This window comes from Megalops cyprinoides, chromosome 21 (genome assembly GCF_013368585.1).
Source record: "Megalops cyprinoides isolate fMegCyp1 chromosome 21, fMegCyp1.pri, whole genome shotgun sequence".
In the NCBI taxonomy this organism is placed as follows: Eukaryota; Metazoa; Chordata; class Actinopteri; order Elopiformes; family Megalopidae; genus Megalops; species Megalops cyprinoides.
The window spans coordinates 2768483-2791338 of record NC_050603.1 but is presented as its reverse complement, the minus strand read 5'-3'; the positions used below and the strand labels follow the sequence as shown (position 1 = coordinate 2791338).

General features: G+C 44.3%; 2 protein-coding genes across 2 annotated transcripts; one reads left to right on the top strand and one right to left on the bottom strand.

Moving 5' to 3' along the window:
• Positions 1-1620: 1620 nt before the first annotated feature.
• Positions 1621-9755, bottom strand: LOC118769276 (transmembrane protein 268). Its single transcript, XM_036516323.1, has 9 exons — positions 9631-9755; positions 8545-8691; positions 6590-6684; positions 6000-6107; positions 4156-4314; positions 3730-3840; positions 2909-2998; positions 2024-2242; positions 1621-1833 (listed from the first exon to the last, which is right to left on the bottom strand). The coding sequence occupies exons 2-9, from the start codon at positions 8645-8647 to the stop codon at positions 1666-1668; spliced, it is 1053 nt and encodes a 350-aa protein (XP_036372216.1). The 5' UTR covers positions 8648-8691; positions 9631-9755; the 3' UTR covers positions 1621-1665.
• Positions 9756-13409: 3654 nt separating this feature from the next.
• neu1 (neuraminidase 1) lies at positions 13410-19033 on the top strand. The gene is made up of 6 exons (XM_036515712.1): positions 13410-13645; positions 15634-15823; positions 16468-16730; positions 17178-17360; positions 17893-18112; positions 18631-19033. Exons 1-6 carry the CDS (start codon positions 13523-13525, stop codon positions 18849-18851), a joined length of 1200 nt encoding a protein of 399 aa, XP_036371605.1. The 5' UTR covers positions 13410-13522; the 3' UTR covers positions 18852-19033.
• Positions 19034-22856: the final 3823 nt, after the last annotated feature.

Sequence of the window (22856 nt, the reverse complement as noted above, 5' to 3'; positions counted from 1 at the left end):
ACTACTGTACATTAACACTGCAGTGAGAGACACTGAAATGCTTACTGACTGTAGCTACAGTGAATATTGAGGGATGGAGAGAGGGGGCGAGAGAGAGAGAGAGAGAGAGCGAGAGTGAAAGCGAGAGAGAGAGAGAGAACGATGGAGCAGACTGTGCCAGCAGGATCACAGATGGTCATTTAGCCTCCCAAAGAGACCCAGCGTCTCTGTGATCGTTTAATCTGGCCTCCCATTGTGCCACTCCCCCCTCTGCTACATGTCTCCTCCCCCCGTTTGCTGACCTGTGCCGCCCCTCTCTCTGCGTGTGTGCGGGTCTCCTCGCACAGCTGATATCCTGAGCAGACTAATCACCGTCGCTCTGAGTTTGCCCTCCTCGCTGTCACCATCACCCTGGCACTGTACGCTGTCCTCAGGTCCAAACAGGCCTGAAACTGAGACCCGAGCCCAACCCCACCCGACCCACGCACTTTAATATCTGAACCAAACCCGGTCTGAAGATGATAGCTTCATCTGTTACCCGACCTGAAGAGGAAGGGGCGGGGGGGTGTTCAGTAGCTCACACATATCAAAAGATCTTCCTAAAACCTTTCCTTATTGGTTAAACACGACGTACTCGGTGAATAAAGGTCCATAAGAAAAATAAATACACAATATGTAACGTTCAGCAGTTTCACAGACACAATACAGACTGCCCTTATTAGGAATTCAGGGCACTATACAGTTAATAAAGCCTGTACATGTACACAAATAAAAATTCAATGGTTTGGGAAAACAGTTGTTTTCAGCACAACAGTGGGAACTTAGCTGGTTGGCCTTCAGTGTCTTGTCTTGGTATTGTGGGATAACCTGGTTTAGATGAATCTTGAAATTGATTGCTCTTTTTTCTATTAGGAGCAGGAAAGGGAAGTGGCCTAATTCAGCCCAGATCAGGTTATTATTCTTTCTCTCTCTCTCTCTCCCTCTCTCTCTCTCTTTCTCTTTCTTTCCTTCATTTCCTAACTGCTGTCTTGCCCGTGTCACTTCATTACCAAATCTTAGAAAAGTGTTCTTTTCATTAAGGACTCAAGGGGACTAGAAAGAAGACTGTATTGTATTAGACAGTTAGCAGTACAATCACATAAACGTGTCTGAGTGGCTTTCTCATTCTCATTTTGAAATCAAGTTCCATTACATAATACTGTACAGCGTTCCTTTAAATAAGCCATACAGACTCTTAAGTCAAAGTCTGAAAACAACATCAGCACAGGTAATACTGACTAAAAAGAGCAATTTCATTTTGAAATCCATTACCATTTTATAATACTGTACAGTGTTCCTTTAAACAAACTTTACAGATGCTTAAATCAAAGTGTGATAACGACACGAACGCCAATAATGATGATAAGAGCAACAAGAAGAGGAAATAATACAGTAATAATCATAATAATAGTCCATGAGAATGACAGTGACTACCATTATTATTGTTGTTGTTGTTTTTGTTCCTAACCATAATAACAATATAACTTTAATAAAATAATAAAGTGTCACAATGAAAAAGTACTGATTTATCTGTATTTTTCCATCCATTGTATGGCTGTCACAGTATTCCAGAATGTTCCAGCATGCTGTATTTTTCCCAGGTTTTGTCTCGTGCACACCCTGTCCCTGCCCTCTCTACCCTATAGGTTATCTCAGCACGCCTCTGTGGACGTACTGACAGAGGCAGAGAGGGGCAGTGCTGCAATGAGTCCTCCCAGAGTACAGGGGGCACTGTGACGAGCGGGGGAGCCTCTCAGACACCAGGAGCCTCACATAGGTTGCACTGTACGTCAGTAAAAGCTGGTGAGCTGTGGCCTGCAGAAGATAATATCATATTACACATTAATAATGGAAACCGTAATAACTTTACTGGTTTTAGTAATAGTTCCAGGGATAAATGTAGCCTGAAACAGCATTTTCTAAATATGAGGAAGCATGTGCTATTCTAACAATATGCAATGTAATATTTAAAATGAGTGAAATATGGTATACTGTGATCGCAAACCTGGGCAGAGAGGGAGTGGTGTGGCACCAGGCTGTAGTCCTTGGTGAGTTTTGTCTCCTCCCGCTGGTTGGTTGTGGTACTGCGTGCTCTCTCCTCATTCTCTACCAACAGCGGCCTCTCTTCCTCAGACCCCTCTTCACTGGCTGATCCGGCCTCAGAGTCGAAGGGTGTGACCTCTGTGACGAGGCTGAGGTGGGACATGTTTTTGTGGAGTTTGGACTGAAAGAGAGATTGAGAGGCACCAGTGAGTGCTGATCAGTAGGGCAAGAACATGGAGACCCTGGAGGATAAGGCTGGTAGGCCTCAGGCATGCACTTACAGTTTGCAAAGCCCACATTTCCAAACAAAGAAAACTGTTTGTGATGAATTCTTCTCAGGCAATGAGCCTCGGCAATTTGACACGGATATCCTATGGATGTGACGTTTGCCATACAAGTTCAGTTAAGTATGTGTTCAGAACTGGTTACATACTGTGTTTGATACAATACCCTCATCCAGGGAGTGTGACATTGTTTACATTTTCATATTTATCAGTTACACAGCTGGTTATTTACTGAAACACAATTACACAACAGCACCCAGCCTAGAAATACAATCTGCAACCATCTCTGCACCAGCCCACCTCCTTAAGAGCTGCACCAGAGCACTGCATTGCTCAGGGCAGTGTACAAAGGTGGGCGGGTTAGTTTATTCAGGAACGCCGAATGAAATGGATCTTTCTGTGTATCACTGCTACTGTTGCTTTCTCCTTTTCCTTCCCTTCTTTTCAGCTGCTTCCCACCTGGTGAGTCTAAATAGGGAGAGCCCGGGAGACGGACCGGAGCTTTGGTGCCATCTGCCGCGTGGGTCGCCCTGGAATTAGGGCAGGCGGTTCGGCACGCGTACCTGCAGCTCACGCCTGGCGAAACTCATCCCCTCCAGAGTGTCCGTCAGCGCTGAGAGGCAAGGGGAGAGGTCCCAGTACACACAGAACAACTGAAAGAGAGAGAGGGAGAGGGAGAGGGGGGGTGAAGGAGAGAAACGGGGGTGGAGGGGGTGGGAGGAGGGGTGCAGGAATCTCTGACCCTGTCACTATAAACAGGCGAACCCAGAACCACCAACTAGAGAGGTTGGAGACCTTGATGGCCCAGTAAAACGCGTGCAATAAAAAAGGATCAAAAAGGCACAATAAGGCCACAGTGATACTCCGTGCAGCTCTAGGAAGCAACACACCCTGACCTTGAAACACTGTTGGGAGACAAGAGGACAGACTCAGAAAGGCCAAGCAATCAGGAAAGAGAGAGATCCATCGATAAGGAGAACAAGGAACTGCCGTGTGGGATTCGCTGATAGACAGACAGGAAGAGGGGCGAGAGAGAGTGCGAGAGAGGAGAGAGTGTAAGACAGAAATAAATATTGTAAGGAAAGGTCAGAGGTGGGAAACAAGCAAAGCAGTAAGCTGCATAAGGTCAAATGGATCTGACGCCCCCCTGCTGGCAGTATAATTAAAGGTAGGAACAAAACAGCGTGCATTACACTGTGGAAAGAAAGATGTTCTCGTTCTGTCTTTTTTGGTGGGTATGTATTCTGTCCAGTATCTACTCATTCGGAGAGAGGTAAAAGACATAGCCAGTGAGGTGTAACCTCTGCCCAAGTCTCCTGGTTTGATCAGGGTACAGTTTGCAGGTGTTCTTGGTTTGATTTGCTCTCTTTTCTCTCGAGGTTACCTGTAAAATCCCGGTGCAGTGGTGCACCCAGTCTGCCACGCCCACCAGCAGGTTGTGTTTCATTAACCTTTCGTTCACCTGGATCAGCCTGACGTCTGTGTTGATGTTGATCTGCAGGTAGAGGAGGCAAAAGTGTGTTTCCATGACAATGTCCCAACACATTCAAACACAATTTAGTGTTAGTGGTTTTTCTTTACAAGTGGTAGCACCTAATACATTTTATGCCCTTATAAAAGGTCTATCAGGTGGTTTTTGTGACACTGGCTTTTTTGATCAATGTTTTACTGGTATTTTATCATAATTTAATTTAAATTCAGACATTTTACTGTTTGAATGGCGCAACAGAGAAATGAGTGACCTTTGCAGTTCAGCTGCAGTTTGGATGATCAGCACAGACTGTAGGGTCACAGAGGGAGGAAGGCTCACCTGTTTGTTGCTGTGATTGAGGATGAGGATGATGGCAGAGGTGATGATGATGGCCACCAGGCTGACGGACAGGCAGAGGATCCAGAAAGAGGTGAGGTAGATACTCAGGTACAGGTGTAGGGTGGAATACACCCCACACCACACCACCACATACATCACCTACGAGAGAAAAACAGCCTGATTTAATTCTATATCTTTCTTTTTTGATTATTATCATTATTTTACTTGTATTTACATTGTCCTTTTCACTACACGTTCATGCTTAAATGTATTGCCAACACCGGATAACTGTCAAAGCAATAAAGGGAGTTTGAATTCTTGAATCTGTGAGTGAGAGAGACAGAGAGAGACTGAGCCCTCACACTCTGTAGCAGGTAAGGGAGATTCTGAACAGTAACAATGGTATTACTGCTATCAGTAGCATTATTACTGTTATGGTACCTGTTGTTCATAAAATCACAGTTTATCAATTTAGCTTTTTCAAACTTTCTATGTTAGTACACTATTTCAAAGTTTACCTCACATGTAAAATACCTATGCATATGTATATTTGTAGGTATAGTTTACATTGCTTGTTACTGATTTGGCAATAATGCTGTAGTTTGTCTTTCCAATAAAGCACAACTGAACTGAACTGGATGAAAAGAAAGCGGGACCTCATACCCCTTAAAGAACCATGAAGAATCGACCATCTCATTAAAAAAACAGGAACTTTGCTACGATGTCATAAAACCTTTTTAAAATGTTTTTAAAATGTGGGATAGAGAGAGAAGCATGTAGGATATAATTAGATTAAACCCATTGGAAAATAAGTGTGGAGAAGAATGTGATAAGCGACAGAGGGAGGCCTTCATGTTGGACCTTGCCGTGTAGGAGACAGTAGCGTGAATCCGGCACTGCCCCATATTAACATCAATAGGTTATCTGTTCTGCAGGAACCGTCTGCAGCCTCCAGCCACACTCCACCGAAGCAGTCACATCACTGCTCTCTGCCGATGACATATTTCAGCCGGCACACACAATGCAAGGGCAACGGCCAAAACGGGCTCCGCTGGAAAAGTGCTGTCAGAAATGGACCCTGGCAGTAAGCCGCAAAAAAAAACCTCGAAAATAATCGCATAAAAAAGCATCACGCCAGGAAAACAAATCGCCTTACTGCAGTCAGGACAGCTCCTGGACAAACTCTCCTGAATTATACTTCCCTTTTTTCCGAGAATCAGAAATCTCAGGGAAATTTAGGGAATAAATGCTTTCAAAGAAAAGGCTTACAGATCACCCAGAGGGTAACACCATTAAAAGATTAACAAAGAATTTTACTGGATTAATGCTTGATTAACTTCAATCTGATCCGATCTCATACAAAGTGTCAAACAGCCCAAAGTGCTGTATGAACAAATATCAGATAAAAAAAACATTCTAAAAGTGCAAGTAGTGTTCTGTAAAGAACATGTTTAAAGAGACTTATGGGTGCAGGTATGTTCAAATACAATTTTACACTTCCAAAACCCAAAAGCAAAGGCCTGAAAAAGTCCAATCAGCAAACTGTTGCTGAGATAGCAAAAAAGAATAAGAAAAAGTATAAGAATAGGAATAAGACGCATTATTTGTATAGTGCTTCACCATGTACTACACCTAATGGTGCTGTACATCATGTCTGCAGCCTTACAAAGGAAAAAACTACATAAATGCTCTAGACCAATAGCAATCCACTGACAGATAACACCAGACCACTTCCGCTTGCTCAGAACACAACGTGAGCTGATATTGTTCTGATGTCGTGTGATATTATGACACGGTAAAGAAACACGTCAGGTTAGGTTTATGCGGTGCCTTATCTCCCTCACCGGTGCCATGAAGAAATGGAAGATGGCGGAGTTGAAGAAGAGGTATCTCCGCACAGAGACTGAGCCCAGCGCTGTCTGAAGGGCGGCCTCAAAGTCTTGGACTGGGATCTGCAACGGAGACACAATCGTTCAGGTCGTAGACTTAATTCCCCGTCTCTGAGCTCTCTCATCTCCAGCCAAAGAGGTCCACAGTTCAGTCACACCTTCCAATTACTTTTCTAATCTCAAGCCAAAGAAAAACATGCACTAAGAGTGAATTAAAGATTATCTAATATGCACTTAGATAACCCCGGGTTAGCAAACAGTGTAATGATTTTGTAATATGACATTTGCAGTATCATCCAAATAAGCAAAATCATGTACTGTAAGTGCCACTGATCCTAAACAATGTGAAAAGGAACTGCAGAAGCATTCATCTTTACAGCAGTCAAGGAAAAGACAGGTTGGTCAACTTTTTTAAAATCTTTTTTAGCTGTAGACAGATACTTAGACTACTTCAGACTGTAGACTGAATCCTATAGCTGTTGTTTGATGTTGACAGAGAGGTGTGAGGGGTGCAGGGAGAGAAAGCAAACAGGACACACTCTGACCTGAAAGCCTGCCGTCTCCAGCCGAGGCCTGTAAGATGACAGATCAAACGTGGGGTTCAGCAATGAGGAGCAAGGCACCGCTAGGATGCACTCACCTGCAGGGCGAGAGAGAGAGAGAGAGGGAGAGGGGTATTACACACTGACAGAGAGAGAGGGAGAGGGGTATTACACACTCTGACAAAAAGAGAGGGAGAGGGGTATTACACCCTGACAGAGAGAGGGGGAGAGGGGTATTACACTCTGACAGAGAGAGAGGGAGAGGGGTATTACACACTCTGACAGAGAGAGAGAGAGAGGGAGAGGGGTATTAAACACTCTGACAGAGAGAGAGGAGTATGACACACTCTGAGAAAGAGAGAGGAAGAGAGTGATATACACACCCTGACAGAGACGAGAGTTCTTCTTTTTTGCCCCCAAAACTATTATGTTTTAACCTTTAATTTTTAAAGAACGTCTCTTTCCACAGCTCCAATTGCATTGACTGATTTTTAATTCTGTGTGTGTCTGTTTGTGTGGTCAAAGAAAATTCAAAGGGAATGGCTTTTTTCTTGTTCTCTGCCTCACTTGTAAGTCGCTTTGGATAAAAATGAATCCGCCAAATGAATCAGTGTAAATGTAAGGAAAATGAAGTGAAAGACAAAGAAATTGCAGGGTATATGCTTATGACCTGGTTCTGCTGTTGCCCACAGAACAGCAGCTGGGCTGCAACTGAACCTGAATTTACTGGACAATTACAGTCAGACCATGGATCTGACAGAAAGTACAAAAGAAAACAAAACTTATAATTAAAAAATGATTCATATCTCTGAGCAACAAATACTTTACATTGCATTATTTGGCATTTAGCAGACATTCTTACCCAGAGCAACTTGCATAGGTTACAGTTTTACATGATATCCATTGATACAGGAACAGGAATCAGCTGGTTATGTGGTAGTGAAATGTAAGATTGGAAAAACCCTCAGAGGAACTTGGCATTCTTTAGCAAGAGCTCCACATATAGGGAAAAAACTGTGTATCACAAATCCAAGGCAGAATTAGGCAAAAAACACACTTTTAATCAATACACAAAATTGGCAGGTTACACCTTAAAAACACCAAACCTCACTGTCATTTTTTCAAAGCTCCAAAAATGCAAAGAACTGAACCTAGAGATGAGCCAGCCAGCTGGTCTTGAACCTGCCATAATAACACCCTCAAACACCAAGCAGCACAAGAGGAACAAAACCAGCCTGAATCAAACAAATCTGAAAAACACAACACGAATGAAATGACCTTGCTTACTGGGACACACAAACAAAAACACAAATGTTCTGGGGCCACAGAAAGAGTGTATATCATTGCAGGCTATCTGACAATGGTTTTAAAAAGTATAAATTATAGAAAAGCACTGACAGAGTACCGACTGAGTGAGTGGAACCTTGGTCTAGAGAGCAGAAGACACTGGCAGACCCTGCGACCCAGACAGGACAGGCTGTGCTCACTTTGCCATTTTCAGAGAGAGACAGACAGCTGCATTTCCTGAATAATTGTGAAATGCGCAGGGAGACAGGGGCCTTGCACTTCTTCAGAATAAAGGAAACCTGCCCTGAAACTGAGAAGCTCTGAGAGCAGAGAGGCGGCCATTCTCCTCAGGAGAGAGGCGGGAATGTGTGGCGGTGGCAGCACGGTATGGTGCCCTCTCCACAATCCGAGGGACAGTGCGGGATACAAAGACCAATACCACGTATTCTCTATAACTATTTTAACATGCAGGTCTTTTCCTAGAGACATGTAGTGTTTTATCATTTGTTGTCTGAGCAAATGTGTGCACTTTAGCCAATAAAGGCAGTTGAACTGAACTGAGTTGAACTGAATTCAATTGAGAGAGACAGAAAATGTGAATGATAAAGGGATATAATAGAGACAGTTTGTCAGTTTTCTCTGAGATGCTGTGCCATTTGATGATAGCTCACCATTGGCCCACCGGGGTGCCCTGCTGCCTTCTGATTGAGTCTTTGAGGATCTGGGGTGGGCGCCCGCGTTGGGGGTGTCCTGGTCACCCATCGCGTGTGGCATGACCCAGTGTTGTGGTGCTGATGGTGTGTGATTGATCCAGAGATCTGGAAACAAATCAAAACCACAACAAATTAATAACTAAAGCAAAGCCTAAAATTAAAGGCATTAAGGCTTTACATTACCTCACATTCTCACGCACACAGCCCTAAAGACAAGCGTATGTCAGATTGCATGAGAATACATGGGGGCTGAAGATAAGAAAGGAAAAGATAATGATCATCAATGACCGGCTTTGGGTTTTTCTATGTTCAGACACCATCTATTTTGTGAATTAAACACAAAACATTCAACTATAAGGTTTGTGTTGGAGTGTTACTTGCTGCTGGGAATTTTGTGATTGCTTTAATAAGTCATATGGTCCCAAGCCTGAAGGACTAGATTTAAGAGAAAGCAGAAGCTTTACACATTCTGCAAGCACAGTTATAACAACCACAAGTAACTTATGCCGTTCATGACAGGAAATCCTCTTAAGCACTGGTGCTTTCTGTTTCAGAGCTGCATGTTTCAGACGTTTCTCTCCGTGTGTACGAAATAAACACAGAAATCATTGCAATACCACCTGTGACTAAAATATAAAGCAACAATTTATACTGTCTGTGGCTTACAAAGATACTTGCCATGTTTGGAAATAAATGATTCTGTCGTGCAGGAGTATGTCTGAAGGCATAAGCTTGTGAGTATTTGCGAAGTAACAATCTGACTTCAACTCTAGTCGATCCTACATGTCTATGTTGAGATTATTGCATGTAAAGTTTTGGCTGTAACGGCACAAACTTTTCCGCTGTTCATGTGTCCTAGTCAACTCTCCAATGCTGTGTTATGGCAAACTGTACCCAATTTACTCGCCACGTCTTCACACCGAGCAGACCCAGTATGGGGAATGTCGTGCTGTAATGTGCACGGGAATCTTAAATACCCCTGAGTGCTGTACCACCCACAGATACGCCGAAGACTTTCTACAGTGGTAAGTCAAGCGCACCTACCTGAAGGGTAGTCATGAACGCCTCTCTTTTTTTAATGTTGTGAAGTTTAGCCGCCCCTTCATGGTGAGAGACCACGCCATTGACTTCCCTGTTGATGTCTCTTCCTCTCTTGTGCTCTCTCTCTCTCTCTCTCTCTCTCTCTCTCTCTCTCTCTCACTTTCATTACTTGCGAGTGGACACATTTTAGTGTAGATGTGTGAAAAAGAGGAGGGCAGGCTCATCTCTCTCTTTCACTATGGTGTAGTTTTGAGCCATCTCTGCTCCACCTCTTTATAGCTTTAGTGTGTGTGTGTGCTCAGGCATGAGTGTGTGTGTGTGTGTGTGTGTCTGTTATTTCCTCTGACTCTATGGGAGGCAAATGATTCTCACTGTCAGCTCTAAAACCAGATGAGGTCAGAGGGTATTTTAGGTTAGCGAGTAGCTTCCATTTTACCCCCCTCTAAGCCTGTCTGTGTGCTCCCGTCCTCACAGACACGGCTAAAAGACAAACCGCACTCCCTCTCACACAGTAAGACAACTGTACATCGCACTGAACTGACATCATATCTCTTCACGGAATATAATACATGCCTGGAAAAAGGATAGAAAGAGTAGGCCCGGCTGGTACTGCATAGCATAATACATGATATGAAGTTCCCTACCCTCAGTGCTAGTCCCAGGAGAGGGTGTTTGATCCATCCGCTCTTACTACCAGCCAGAGACGGTTTCCCTCTTTCATGTGCTTCTCACATCCTAAAAACATTACCACGATATCGTGCCTCTCCAGCCTCTGTGTCTCTCGCCCTCCCTCCCTCTGTCTTCTTCATTTGCTCTCTCTCTCTCTCTCTCTCTCTCTCTCTCTCTGTCTCTCTCTCTCTCTCTCTCTCTCTCCCTCTCAGCTTGTGACTTGGATCAGCTCGGCCACATGACTGCAGGAATGTGTTGTCGGAATGAGGTGGAGAGAGAGAGAGAGAGAGAGAGAGAGAGAGAGAGAGAGAGAGAGAGAGAGAGAGAGAGAGAGAGAGAGAGAGAGAGAGAGAGAGAGAGAGAGAGAAATTGATTGAGAAACTCAAACCTTGTTAAGCATCAGTTTCAGTGCAGTAATGCTTAAACATGGTTAAAAAAATTTAAAAATTAAAAAAAAAACTGCAGAGGGCCTGACTCAGATTATTCAACCTGGTTCTACAAACAGGCTCCTTACCTGACATTTGGACCCAATTTACAAAATAAATGAAGATAAATATGACCACAGTAGCTACTGAAGAGTCCGTGTGCGCAGTACCCTGGAAAAGGCTTTCCATATTTTCTTAATACCCACACACAGGCATAAACACGATGTAAGAGTCAGATTGGCCACCTTCACATCACATTTACACCCTACATGCCTAAATACATAAAAACATACACCAAAGATGTAAATGAAGAAAGTATTTGATGCAATCAATTAAATCTGGCATGAAGGCCTATATCTTACAAAATTCTGCACAGTGATGAGGGATAAGATTTATGGCATGAAGAAACTGGCATATCTGCAAACCAGGTGTGGAATAAAATCGGGCACAGAAAGAAGAGAAGTCTTTACTTGGGGTACAAGGTGAGGCCAAACTGTGGTTTGAATCCATTGCTGTTCATCTCCTATCTGAAATATTGGAACAAAGACCCCAAATCCCAAAAGAAACTTGGGTAGCAGTGTGGTGTAGTAGTAAAGCGCAAGGCTCATAACCAAGACGTTGCTGGTTCAATTCCCTGCTAGGCTACAACTGTTGTACTCTTGGGCAAGGTACTTAGCCCACAATTACCTCAGTAAATATCCAGCTACATAAATGGATAAAACTGTAACCTGTGTAAGTCACTCTGGATAAGAGCATCTGCTACACAACAATAATGTAATGTAATCTTCACAGAATCAGTGAACCCTAGCAGCTGAATGGGCTAATATTGGTTCATTGTTACCAGAAGAGGTTTCTCTGTGATGACTGCAAAACAGAAGAGAAGCTCTTCCTCCAACATTGTGAAAATTATTCAGAAATATGGAAAACACCTCACAATACATTTTCAGAGATGAATGAATATTTTTAGTGTTGTGAAAACTGCAGGCCCTGTTAGGTTAAGAACCATCATCCCCACTAGCAGAGCAGTCTCAGCTTGCCATCGCCTGAGGAACAAGCAGACACCACCAGGCACTGAATCATAACTAATAAATAATTACATAGATAAACAAATGTTACTGCTTATTATAAATTCATTATTCTATATTAGTTACTGTCATCATAATTATAACTGTAATTAATTAAGTTTAATCTGTTCATTTTCTTGAAGTAAATGTGTACGTATTGTTTATTTCTTATTTGTTGTACTTGTTGCTAATGAATACTACACTTTGGCGATTATTAACAGAATTTAATGCATGCCATTCAGGCATATTTAATCGAGCTGAAATCCATACAGAGAGACAGAGTGCGTGTGGTGTGTACGTGGTGAGCGTGTGTGCCTGTGTTTGTGAGTGTGTGTGTGTGTGTGTTCGTGTTCGTGTTTGCGAGCGTGTGTGTGTGTGTGTATATGCCTGTGTATGTCTGGGTAAGAATGTGCCGACACAGTAATTCTTTTGAGTATGTTCTCCCCCACCAAAGGGGGTCTTGTTTTACAGCACAGTGCGTGTCTGCTGTGCCTCGTGTCTGCAGAATTGGAGTTGGGACACTGCACAAACGGGCTGGCAGAGGAATGAGAGTGGATGCCGTCGAATCGTGAGCAACGATACCGCTTCAGCTGAGTTACAATCACACAGACTGCATGCACATCTCATGCAGAGTACGTAACACTCATACATGCCCAAACAAAGGAGAATGCAGGCTCACACAAAGACACACATTTACACTTTCATACACGCACACAAACGTTCACATACACACAGACAGACAGTCACACTCACATACATACACACCCACACATACAAACACCCACCCACACACACACACACAAACAGACACACGAGAACACTCACATACACACACCCATACACGCACACACGTGCAAAGTGAAATACGCCAAGCACCGGTATATTCTGCGCTTACTGTAAGCGCTGGCTAAAATGAACTCCAAACTCCATCTTGCGGTATGAAGAGGCAATTGCAGCTTTATGTATCTATCTGGGTAATTTTGCTCTTCTAATCAAATAAAACTGTTCTGAATAACAGCTCTGTAAGGTACATGTCTGACAGCACAACCTGAAACAAGGACCTCCTTCAAATAATTTTCCAAACCTCAGCAATTTTGAAGGAAAATCAAATCTGTTTTAATTAAACGTAAGCGCAATGACATGACACTGCAGTGAACATGTAGAGGGAATGCTGGCTTATTTACTGATCGTAGAAAGCATAAGTTAAGCTTGCTTGGTTTACTGGTCTTTCAACAAGGATTGGATGATGGATTGTGCATACGGGCTTGAACCTCTGGAAGAACAAACCGTGTGTTCTTATGAGTTCTTAAGTTCACTCAGTTAGCCGCACAATAACGTCCACCACACCGACAAATATAATACAGAGTGGTTTTTAAAGGTAGACCATGCCAAGTCATTTGCAACACCACTCCAGCTCACACATCTCGACCACATGATTCTTGTTCGGACATTTTGTCTCAATGTCTTCCGGCACGGATGCGGAAGAAGCGGTGCGTTTGAGCCAAAATGGCGTCCTTTTCCGTGTTTTTTTTTGTGCCCGTTTGTCTCATGTGACCAATTCAGATCACGTGACTATAAAGGACACGATCATATGACAAAGTTGTTTCGTTTGTTGCTCATGTTTATTGCCTTCCGGGTGGTTGTAGTCATTTCCTTTGCTAACGTTTGTGCGGCTTCTTGTGGAATCCGTTTAAAATATAGCAGCCTGACAGGCTAAAAAACTTTTACAGTTTCAGGATGAGCGCAGCAGAGCGGATCGATTGCGGCGCGGCTCGGAGTTGTTCAGTAGGAAGATCTACACGACTTCTGTTCGTGCTTTCCCTTTGGACAATTCCTTATCTGTGCGCAGCATACGGACAGGTAGCTATACAGCTGTTTTCGTTTAAGCCACCGCGGAATTGCAGTCTTATTTCGGAGTGAAGTTATCTACAGTAGCGATTCCTTTCTTTTGCGGAGCATGGCTTCTGCGAAGTGTTTCGCGGGTGTCAGACTGCCGGGCTCTTGATCTCTGCATCCGGCTACGCGTGTTCAGAGTTTATCTATCCTCAAACTACCCTCTCAGAAGTCTGATGAGTTAGCTAAGGTTTTTCCTCCATTTCCCGACCTTTTTCTCAGCATCTTTAACCTTTAAACGAATTCTTTGCAGTCAGGTTGCAGCTTGATTTAATAACGTTGGAATTATTGAGCTACTTCGACATCTGTGGAAAATAGTTGATGTTCTGTTGCGGTGTTTTCTATTTTATATACAGTATAAATGCATACTGAAGGGAAATGTATATTACAAATCAATTATCTCAAAACAATATTTATGCGACTGGATTTATTTGACCACGCGTTTTATTCCAAATAAAGCATGTGTGAATCCACCCAAAAAGAACTAGCAACAGAAAGCATTTAAAGAAAATTTAGTGGCATTTTTGCATAGGGAAATGGTGAAATGTTTCGTTTATGAAACGAATCTGATGATGCCACAGTAAGATGATGCCCATATAGAAGCTTCCTGATTTGTCGTATTTGGACGGATGATATTTAAATGCAGGGGCATTCGTTCCTCAGATCGGCGATGGAATTATAAAACATTATTGTATCTCAGTCACGAGGTAGCAATTTCGCCGCGTGATTGTGATGCTATTTTATTTGCCTCCCTTTTAGCTGACAATATTTCCCCCACCCCCGTGTGTGACACCGGTCCCACGGTGGAATGCGGAACTGTGGAATAATGGCAGTATGCTTGTTTGTGAGTGTGTGTTGTGGGAGTGTGAAGATCTTAGGTTTCGCGGTCTGAGTGACATTTAAGTGACATTTTGTCTCGGTATGAGCCGATATGGGGAACTGGTTAGACCAAGAAAAGCAAGCGGACAGGTAGTGCGACGTAATACCGCACTTCTCCGCAGGGGTGCAGCCGTGTGGCATGGCGCTGAGACACCTGGAAGGGTACAGGTGAAACGCCAGAGGGAGTGGTGTAGCGGTGCTGTGGTTATGCAGGGCAGGGGTAATTAACCTTCGTCATGCTGTTAAGAGGTAGTTCTACCTCATATTATGCAAGGTGCTCTGGATACTGGCATATGCAAAATAAGTAAACCATGAAAGACATAGAGGAGCCAATATCTATTTGCTTAGGCAGTTCAGAGTTGGTTTTGGCAGACGTTATCTCCTCCTCACAGTTTCATGCTGGCCTGCACCCACCTGCTGCAGGTCATGTGCTTGTCTGTCTGTCAGCTGTAAAAACTGTCTTTACAGGACCCAATAAACTCACCATGTCTTTTCTCAACTCCTGTGCCCATTACCAGCTTGCTTTTCCCGGAAAGACGGCAAAGTACAAAATGTAGACTCAAGGACAAAGGATAGGCTTTGCACCATACTTGCTCTTCTACGCTCTTTTACGCTTTAACTGTTTGGTTATTGTTGATTGATCCTCTGTGGAAGCCTGAAGAAGTGTGGTAAACAAAAGGCATATGTGAGATTTGTTCTTGCATACTTTATCATTTTATTTCGATTTTTTTCCCTTTTTTTCCCTGTCTTTTCCCCTCCCCATGTGTCTTGTTCTGAAACATTCTCTCACTCTCTTGTTCCCCTGCCTCTCTCTTTTTCGCTCTCCCTCTCGCCTCTTTTTCTTTTCTTGTTGTTCTGTCATGCGCTGTCTTTCCTCTCTCTCTCTGCCCCCCTGTGTCTCCCCCATCTCTTTGTCACTGTTTTTCCATCTCCCTCCCTCCTTCCCTCCCTCTTCCCTTCTCTCCTTCCCCGTCCCCCTCTCTCTCCCTAACTTCTACCCCTCCCTCCGTCTGTCCCTCTCTTGCCCTCTCACCTGAACTCTCCCTCCCTCTCTCTTCTCTCTCTCCCCCCCTCAGATAGACCCGCTGGTGTATGACGAGCAGCTGTTATGGGTGGGGGGCGGGGCCGGAGAGGTGAACACCTATCGGATCCCTCTGCTCACCTTCACCCCCAGCGGCAGCCTGCTGGCTTTCGCCGAGGCCCGCAAGAACAGTGCCAGCGACATCGGCGCCAAGTTCATTGCCGTGAGGCGCTCCACCGACCGAGGTAAACCCGTCCTCGCCCCTCCCGGCACCCCGCCTGTACCCCACACCCCACACCCCCCATCGTGCTCAGCTCAGTTCCGTCTGTGTGTGTGTGTGTCTTTGTGTGTGTGTCTGTGTGTATAACGCACTTGTGTAGGAAAGTGCATGACGGTACTTGTTTCCTGTCAGGGCAAATCTGGCTCCACCCAGCCTGATCCAGCCTGCCTGCCAGAAACAGAACTTTCACAATCCGGTCCAAATGAAGGAAGTGATATCAGCAGCTTAGCTCTGAATGCCTTGCTCTCATATAATAATAATAGTAATAATAATCTCCCGCTATGGGCTGTGCAGACTGTAGGTCCTTATCTCTCTCACACAGCGTGTTATTAATATAGGCCTGCTGAATCAGTGTTGCTCTTTATAGCAGCTTTAATGAGAGCCCTCCTCCTTTACGTCGCCATTATATATTAGAATGACCCCCCCACCTGCACCTCCCTCTAAACGGGTTATAATGTGATATGCATGCTTATGCATTGTTCACAATGGGATTGATCACATGCTGTGTCCTCAGCCTGCCTTGATTGCTCAGTCTGTATCTGTCTCTCCCCCATTCACTCTCTCTCTCACTCTGTGTCCTCCCTCCCTCTCTCCCCCTCCTCCTCGCAGGGGCCACCTGGTCCCCCACCTCGTTCATCGTGGACGACGGCGCTCTGGCGGACGGGCTGAACCTGGGCTCGGTGGTGGTGGATGAGGTGGCGGGCTCCCTGCTGCTCATGTACTCTCTGTGCTTCCACCGCTACCACTGTAACCCGTCCAGCACCATGCTGGTGGAGAGCCGGGACGACGGGCTCACCTGGAGCCTGCCCCGAAACCTGTCCACTCAGCTGGGCGTTAAGAGCTTCGCCCCCGGCCCGGGATACGGCATCCAGGTGCGTCTGCATGTGTGTGCGCATGCATTTGTGACTGTTGTGCTTATGTGTTTTTGTGTGTGCGTGCCTGCGTGTGTGTGTGTGTGTGTGTGTGTGTGTGTGTGCGCGTGCGTGCGCGTGTGTGTGTGTGCGTGCGTGCCTGTGTGTTTGTGTGCATCTGTGTGTGTGTGTGTACACACTTGGGTGTGTGTCTGTTGTCTCTTCGGTTATGTGTGTTTGTTTGTGGTTGAGTGTATGTATATATGTGTGCGTGTGGTTGTCTGTGTGGTTATGTGTGTGTATCCGTGATCATGTGTTAGTGTCTGTGTGTGTGTGTGTGTGTGTGTGTTTGCTGCTAAGAACGACTAGCTGTTTATTAATGGTCGCAGTAATTAAGAGTAGAAGAATCTGCCAGATTGGAGTCACTCTGGTGTTTTCCACCCCACACCCCCACCCCCCCCCTCACAGAAGCGCTACCCCCCCGCCGTGGGGCGTCTGGTTGTGTGTGGGCACGGGTCCATCGAGGGCGACGGGGTGTTCTGCGTTCTGAGCGATGATCACGGCCGCACCTGGAACAACGGCGCCGCCCTCAAGAGCATCCCCTACAACCAGCCCAAACAGGACCTGGACTTCAACCCGGACGAGTGTCAGGTCAGGGAGAGGGGGGGGGGGGGGGTAGAGGAGGGAAAGGGGAATGGTGCAGTGGAGTCACTCACTGTTCTTCATTTGCTCTTGAGGAGACCAGTTGTATAAAGGCATGGGTATCATCAAATGGAAGATGTGGAATTAGTAGCACTTGTAAGTCACCATGTGGACATCTCTGAAAAAGCAGCAGACACTGGCTAATAATCTCTCTTTCCTCTGCACCCACCATGTTTCATTTATTTAGCTCAAACACTTTTGCAGGGTGATGCTCACAGTACACACTTACAGATTATTAATTTTTACATCTGGATGTTTTCTGAAATAAATCCAGATTATGCACTGCGTTCTGCAGAAGGAACAGCTGTACCACACATAAGAACAAAATCTGCAACCCTCTGGCTACAGCTCTTTACCCACCACCCCACACTGCCTGTGTTAAACGATGTTACACTTGATAAGCAACGCTTGCCGGAAGAGCAAACCGCATACACTGTCAGCGGAGTAGAGATCTGAAACCCCGCCTCCCTTCCCTCCCCAGCCAATGGAGATGGAGGACGGCAGCATCGTCATCAACGCCCGGAACCAGAATAACTACCACTGCCGCTGCCGGGTGGTGGTGCGCAGCACGGACGGGGGGGAGTCCCTCCCGCTGGAGAACCTGCGCTTCGACAACACGCTGGTGGACCCGGTGGTGGCAGCCGGCGCACTGCAGAAAGAGGGGGTCATCTACTTCACCAACCCCGCCAACACGCAGCACAGTAAGTCTGGAGCGGGGCCTGGGGGGACAGGGGACGGGGGGCGGGGTTACTGTATTATCTGTGCCAACACGCAGCACAGTAAGAGAGGGGCGGGGCAGAGGGCGGGGTTACTGTACCATCTGTGCCAACACGCAGCACAGTAAGAGAGGGGCGGGGCAGAGGGCGGGGTTACTGTACCATCTGTGCCAACACGCAGCACAGTAAGAAAGGGGCGGGGCCTGGGGCAGGGCAGGGGCGGGGTTACAGTGCCATCTGTGCCAAAACACTCAGTTAGAAGTGGTGGGGCAAGGAGAGGAGTTGCCGTACTTCACAGCATCCAAATCCTCTCAGTTTGCGATTGGTGCAGGAGGTGGTGGAGAATGATAAGGCAATGTGTAGCGATGTCAGTTTTTGCAGGGTCTGCACTCTTTGTCACATGCACTCTATGCTGGCAGGTGCAGAGATTTATATCAGCCATTTCTGTGAACTACAGCTCAGTCATACCCCCCACTCCCTCCCTCCCTCTTCCTCTCTCTCAGGGATTAATCTCACTCTGCGCTGGTCTCTGACAAATGGATCCTCCTGGGAGAAGGAAGCCGTGCAGATATGGGCTGGGCCGAGTGGCTACTCTGCTATGACATCACTAGTGGGCAAGACAGCGGAGGACAGGAAGTACATCTACGTCATCTACGAGAAGGGCCACAAGAGCCCCTACGAGACCATCTCCTTCACCAAAATCCACCTGTACGGGGGCAGGTAGAGCGAGGGGTGGGGGGCGATCTCATGGCCTGTGGGAGGGTGGAGGGTGATGGGTCAAACTACCATGTGACATCCACCATGTGATCCCAACTAGGAGTGTGTATTTTCAAATAAAAGGAATTATTCCTCACATATTGCAAAAATATCATATTTCATATTTGAGCAGCAGTTGGGGGGGTGGTGTGTGTCAATCAAAACACCATGTTGGAGGAAAGTATTTTTTACAGGAATTGATATCATCTGGTGAGCAGATGCACCTTTTATTCAATGAAATGATTGCTGTGATTGGTGGAGGGACATCACAAGCTTTAAGATTCACTCTGTGTTTGGGCCACCCAAAGCTCAGTCACATGGTAGCCTGACCAATCACTTTATTCCACAGTCCCTGGGATGAAGTCAGACAGAAGCTCCATATTTCTGTGCACAAAACAAAAAGGATTTAGTTCTGTATTTGGGAAAGCTCTTGTTTTTTTTCATGATTTGTTTTGATTTAGGTGTTTTACTTGTAATCCATTGCCAGCTCTGTATAAAGTGACTATCGTACTGTAAGGGGCCATATGTGATTTTTCTCGTCATACTCACTGATGAACATTTTGCCCTTCAGTGTGTGAGAATGTTGCAGGGGAGTGGCTGGCTGGGTAGAGGTGCAGGTACCAGCCCTTCAGAGGAGAGGTTCTGCTGGAACCCACATCCTTATCTTTGCATTTGGTATGAAACGTGAGCCCTTGGTTAACAGGTCAGTAGAACAATAGACTGTGGCATGAGTAAGCAGTGAAGGACGCATGGCATCAGTCACAAACCCCCTCATTACTGACCATTTATATTACGGATATTTATGCCACTTCAGCCAATCATAGTCAAAGCAGCCTAGATGACATGGCACACCTTGTTACTAACTCCAGGCAATCATCTGTGATTGGACTATTTGTGACATCATCTGTTCTCATTTGACTGTGATTGGCTAAACCTTTATAGATGGAGATTTCCTGACATGTTAGCATTGGGTATGTTTTTCACGGCAGGTGATTTATTGCTCGTTGGTAACACCTGCCCAGGTATCTTTGGATTTGATTCACCTGAGCTGTCGTTTGACTTTTGAGGTAGAATCGAAATCAGTTTCTCCTGCTAGCTGTATATGAGTGGGATGGGGGGGGGGTGAAGGACAGGAGTTGTCCCCCTTTCTGCTGGTCATCTCAGCTGTGACTTCATTTCATTTTGCACCTTGGAAGGATTTCATATCACAGACTTTGCCTCACAACACAATAACACTCACAGGTTTATGGTAAAATGTAAAATCCAAAATGCATGCTGTTAGCAGCATATACTACAACTTTTTTCAGCCTAAAATCTGATGGAACAAGTCTAAAATTTGACTTACATATTATGGAATGTTTGAAACTCTATGTATTTTATAGCATATTCTGTGACAAATGCATCATATTACAAAGAATCAGTCTGATTTGTATTTTTCTAACACATGAAGGATATAAATATATGCATATGACCTATTTTCTAACATTTTGGATTTTATGTTTCATATATGGATTGCATTTTTTCCACAAAGCTACTCCTGTATTTTTTTCCAATTCAGGAATGGAAAATTGCAAGGCTTGCTGAAATTTATAGACCAGAGTAAATGACCATGTGTGATGAGTTTGGTAATGCCACTAAGGTTGCTCACTTGTTTTATAATTACATTGTTCTGTAAGTGCATGTGCAGTACCCTGCACACAGTGATGGACTGGTTTAAGTCAAGGTTTACAGTGCATTTTCTGTGTGATTTGATACCGGACTTATGTGGAAGATCAACATGGCCTCTACTTGTATTAACAGTTGATGATGCTTCAGGTTTTACCTCATAGTATCAAATTGATCAGATATTATATAAATTATTTTTCACTACTGGGCGGAAGTTAAAATCCTTCTTAATCCACAAAGGGAAGTGTGTGCGTGTTTGTGCGCACACATCTGTATCTGTGTCTTAGTAACAGGCCCTGACTGGGCTGTTTGTATTTGCCTTTGTCAATCAGGATTCCACCTCTTCTATTTTTACAGTGTTTTGAATCAAAACCTCTTGTAAACTATGGCTTTTTTTAAGGTGGTCTTGAAACAGAAATGTCCACGCAATGCTGGAAAAATATGTGGCCACATTAACAGAGCACCTTAACACCATAACCAAAATGGGCATCACTGGGACCCAGCCCAGTGTGTGTGTGTGTGTATGTATTAGCACATCCCTGAAGCTGTCCTGGGTTTGTCGTTTTCACTCCTCCTGTGTCTATGTTCTGAATTGAGCACTTGATCCCAGTTCATTTGGAATCTTTTCCAATGTCTGTAAATTGTGTAAATAATGAATAAATGATACTTTCTTCAACAAAGAGCAGAAGGCTGTGTAGTTTTCTGCAGGTGTGCGCTTGTGGGTGTATGCTTTGTCAGTGAGTTGGATTATAACATATGACGGTGATTGAAGATGCAAGATCAAAAATGCTAATTCACTGCTATCTAGTGATTAATGATTTATAATGAACAAAAACAGCAATTAATAGAAACTGCTTTTTACCTGAGGCAATTGAACTGAAAAGGCTTCATTAACTCTTGACTTGATGGATGACTGGTTGAATTTGGTCAAATCCAAACTGAATTGTTGTATGTCTCCCAGGTAAATCTGTAGTTACGCTGAGTGTAAGATAAGCTCTGTGGCCTGGGTTTGATCCCGCCTCTGTTGTCAGCTGACAGTAACTGGTGGAACAAATTGGAGTTGCGTGTGCACATACACTTATGCACATGCACATTCAAATATGTGCATACAAACATGCACACGCACAAACGGATCATGCTAAACCCACAGGCATGCAGATATACGCCCACACATGCAAACTTACGCACTCATAGCCATAGATATACTCACATGCAGACACACACATCCACAAACCCAAAAATAGCACTGACTTCGCATGTATAGTAAGTAAACAGAGATACTGGTTAGAATGTATTGTCATTTTTAACTTTTTAACAAAATGTAGCATTTGTAACACTGTCAGGTTTTAAATAAAACTGAATTAGCCAAATAATATTTGTGAAATTCCACAGCCCCACTGTGTCACTTCACAACATTCTTTGAAAAATGTTGATCTTTGATCCCAGTTTTCACAGTTCAGTAATTCTCTGTTGAGTTGTAGAGCATTTTTTAAGCGAGTCCTCAGTACATGCAGATCTCTGTGTCCTTCTCTCTTTTCTCTTTATGTTTTATTCATATTGGTATAATGGAGCTGTATAAATAGTTAAAGATTAACAATTAGAGAATAGCAAGTCATAGTAGTCATAGTCATCGCATCAGTAGAAGAATATAAGTACACATAAATCAGTGGTAATAAAGGAAAATGACACACAAAGAAGTTAAAATAATATTTAATAAAGTGAAAATAAGAGTGACAAGTCACACCCCCTTTCCTGTCTTCATTCTGCTTGTTATAGTTCAAGTTACAGAGGAAATGCATCAAATATAGTAAATATTTGTTTTACTAGCAGTTAGACATGGTTGAATGAATGCATGTTTTTTGTTCAATATGGGTCTGTTGAAGGTCTCATACAAAAATGCATGTAAAATGCAAATAAGGGCTGTAGTCTCCACAAACTACTACAAGTCACTGATAAGAATCACTAATAATCTACAAGAAGGACTCCAAATTCGCCTAGATGGGTTCAAACCTGTTTCATGTATGTGACTGTAATAGTCAATTGGAATTTGGAATATATATGAATGGAGTATATATATTTTTACTTTATTTAAAGATAGAATTTCATTGAGACCATCAACAGAAATTGCAGCAAGAAATACAGACATACAGAAATGACAGATTATCATGTGAAGTAGCGCGCTCACGTGAAAACAGCGCAAATAACGAAGTGCGTGCCGCGTGGAGTGACGTAAAGACGAGGCTAACGCTCCCTGACAGGTGCATTTACGCTGTCAGTGCTCATCACTGCAACAGCATCGCCATCTAGT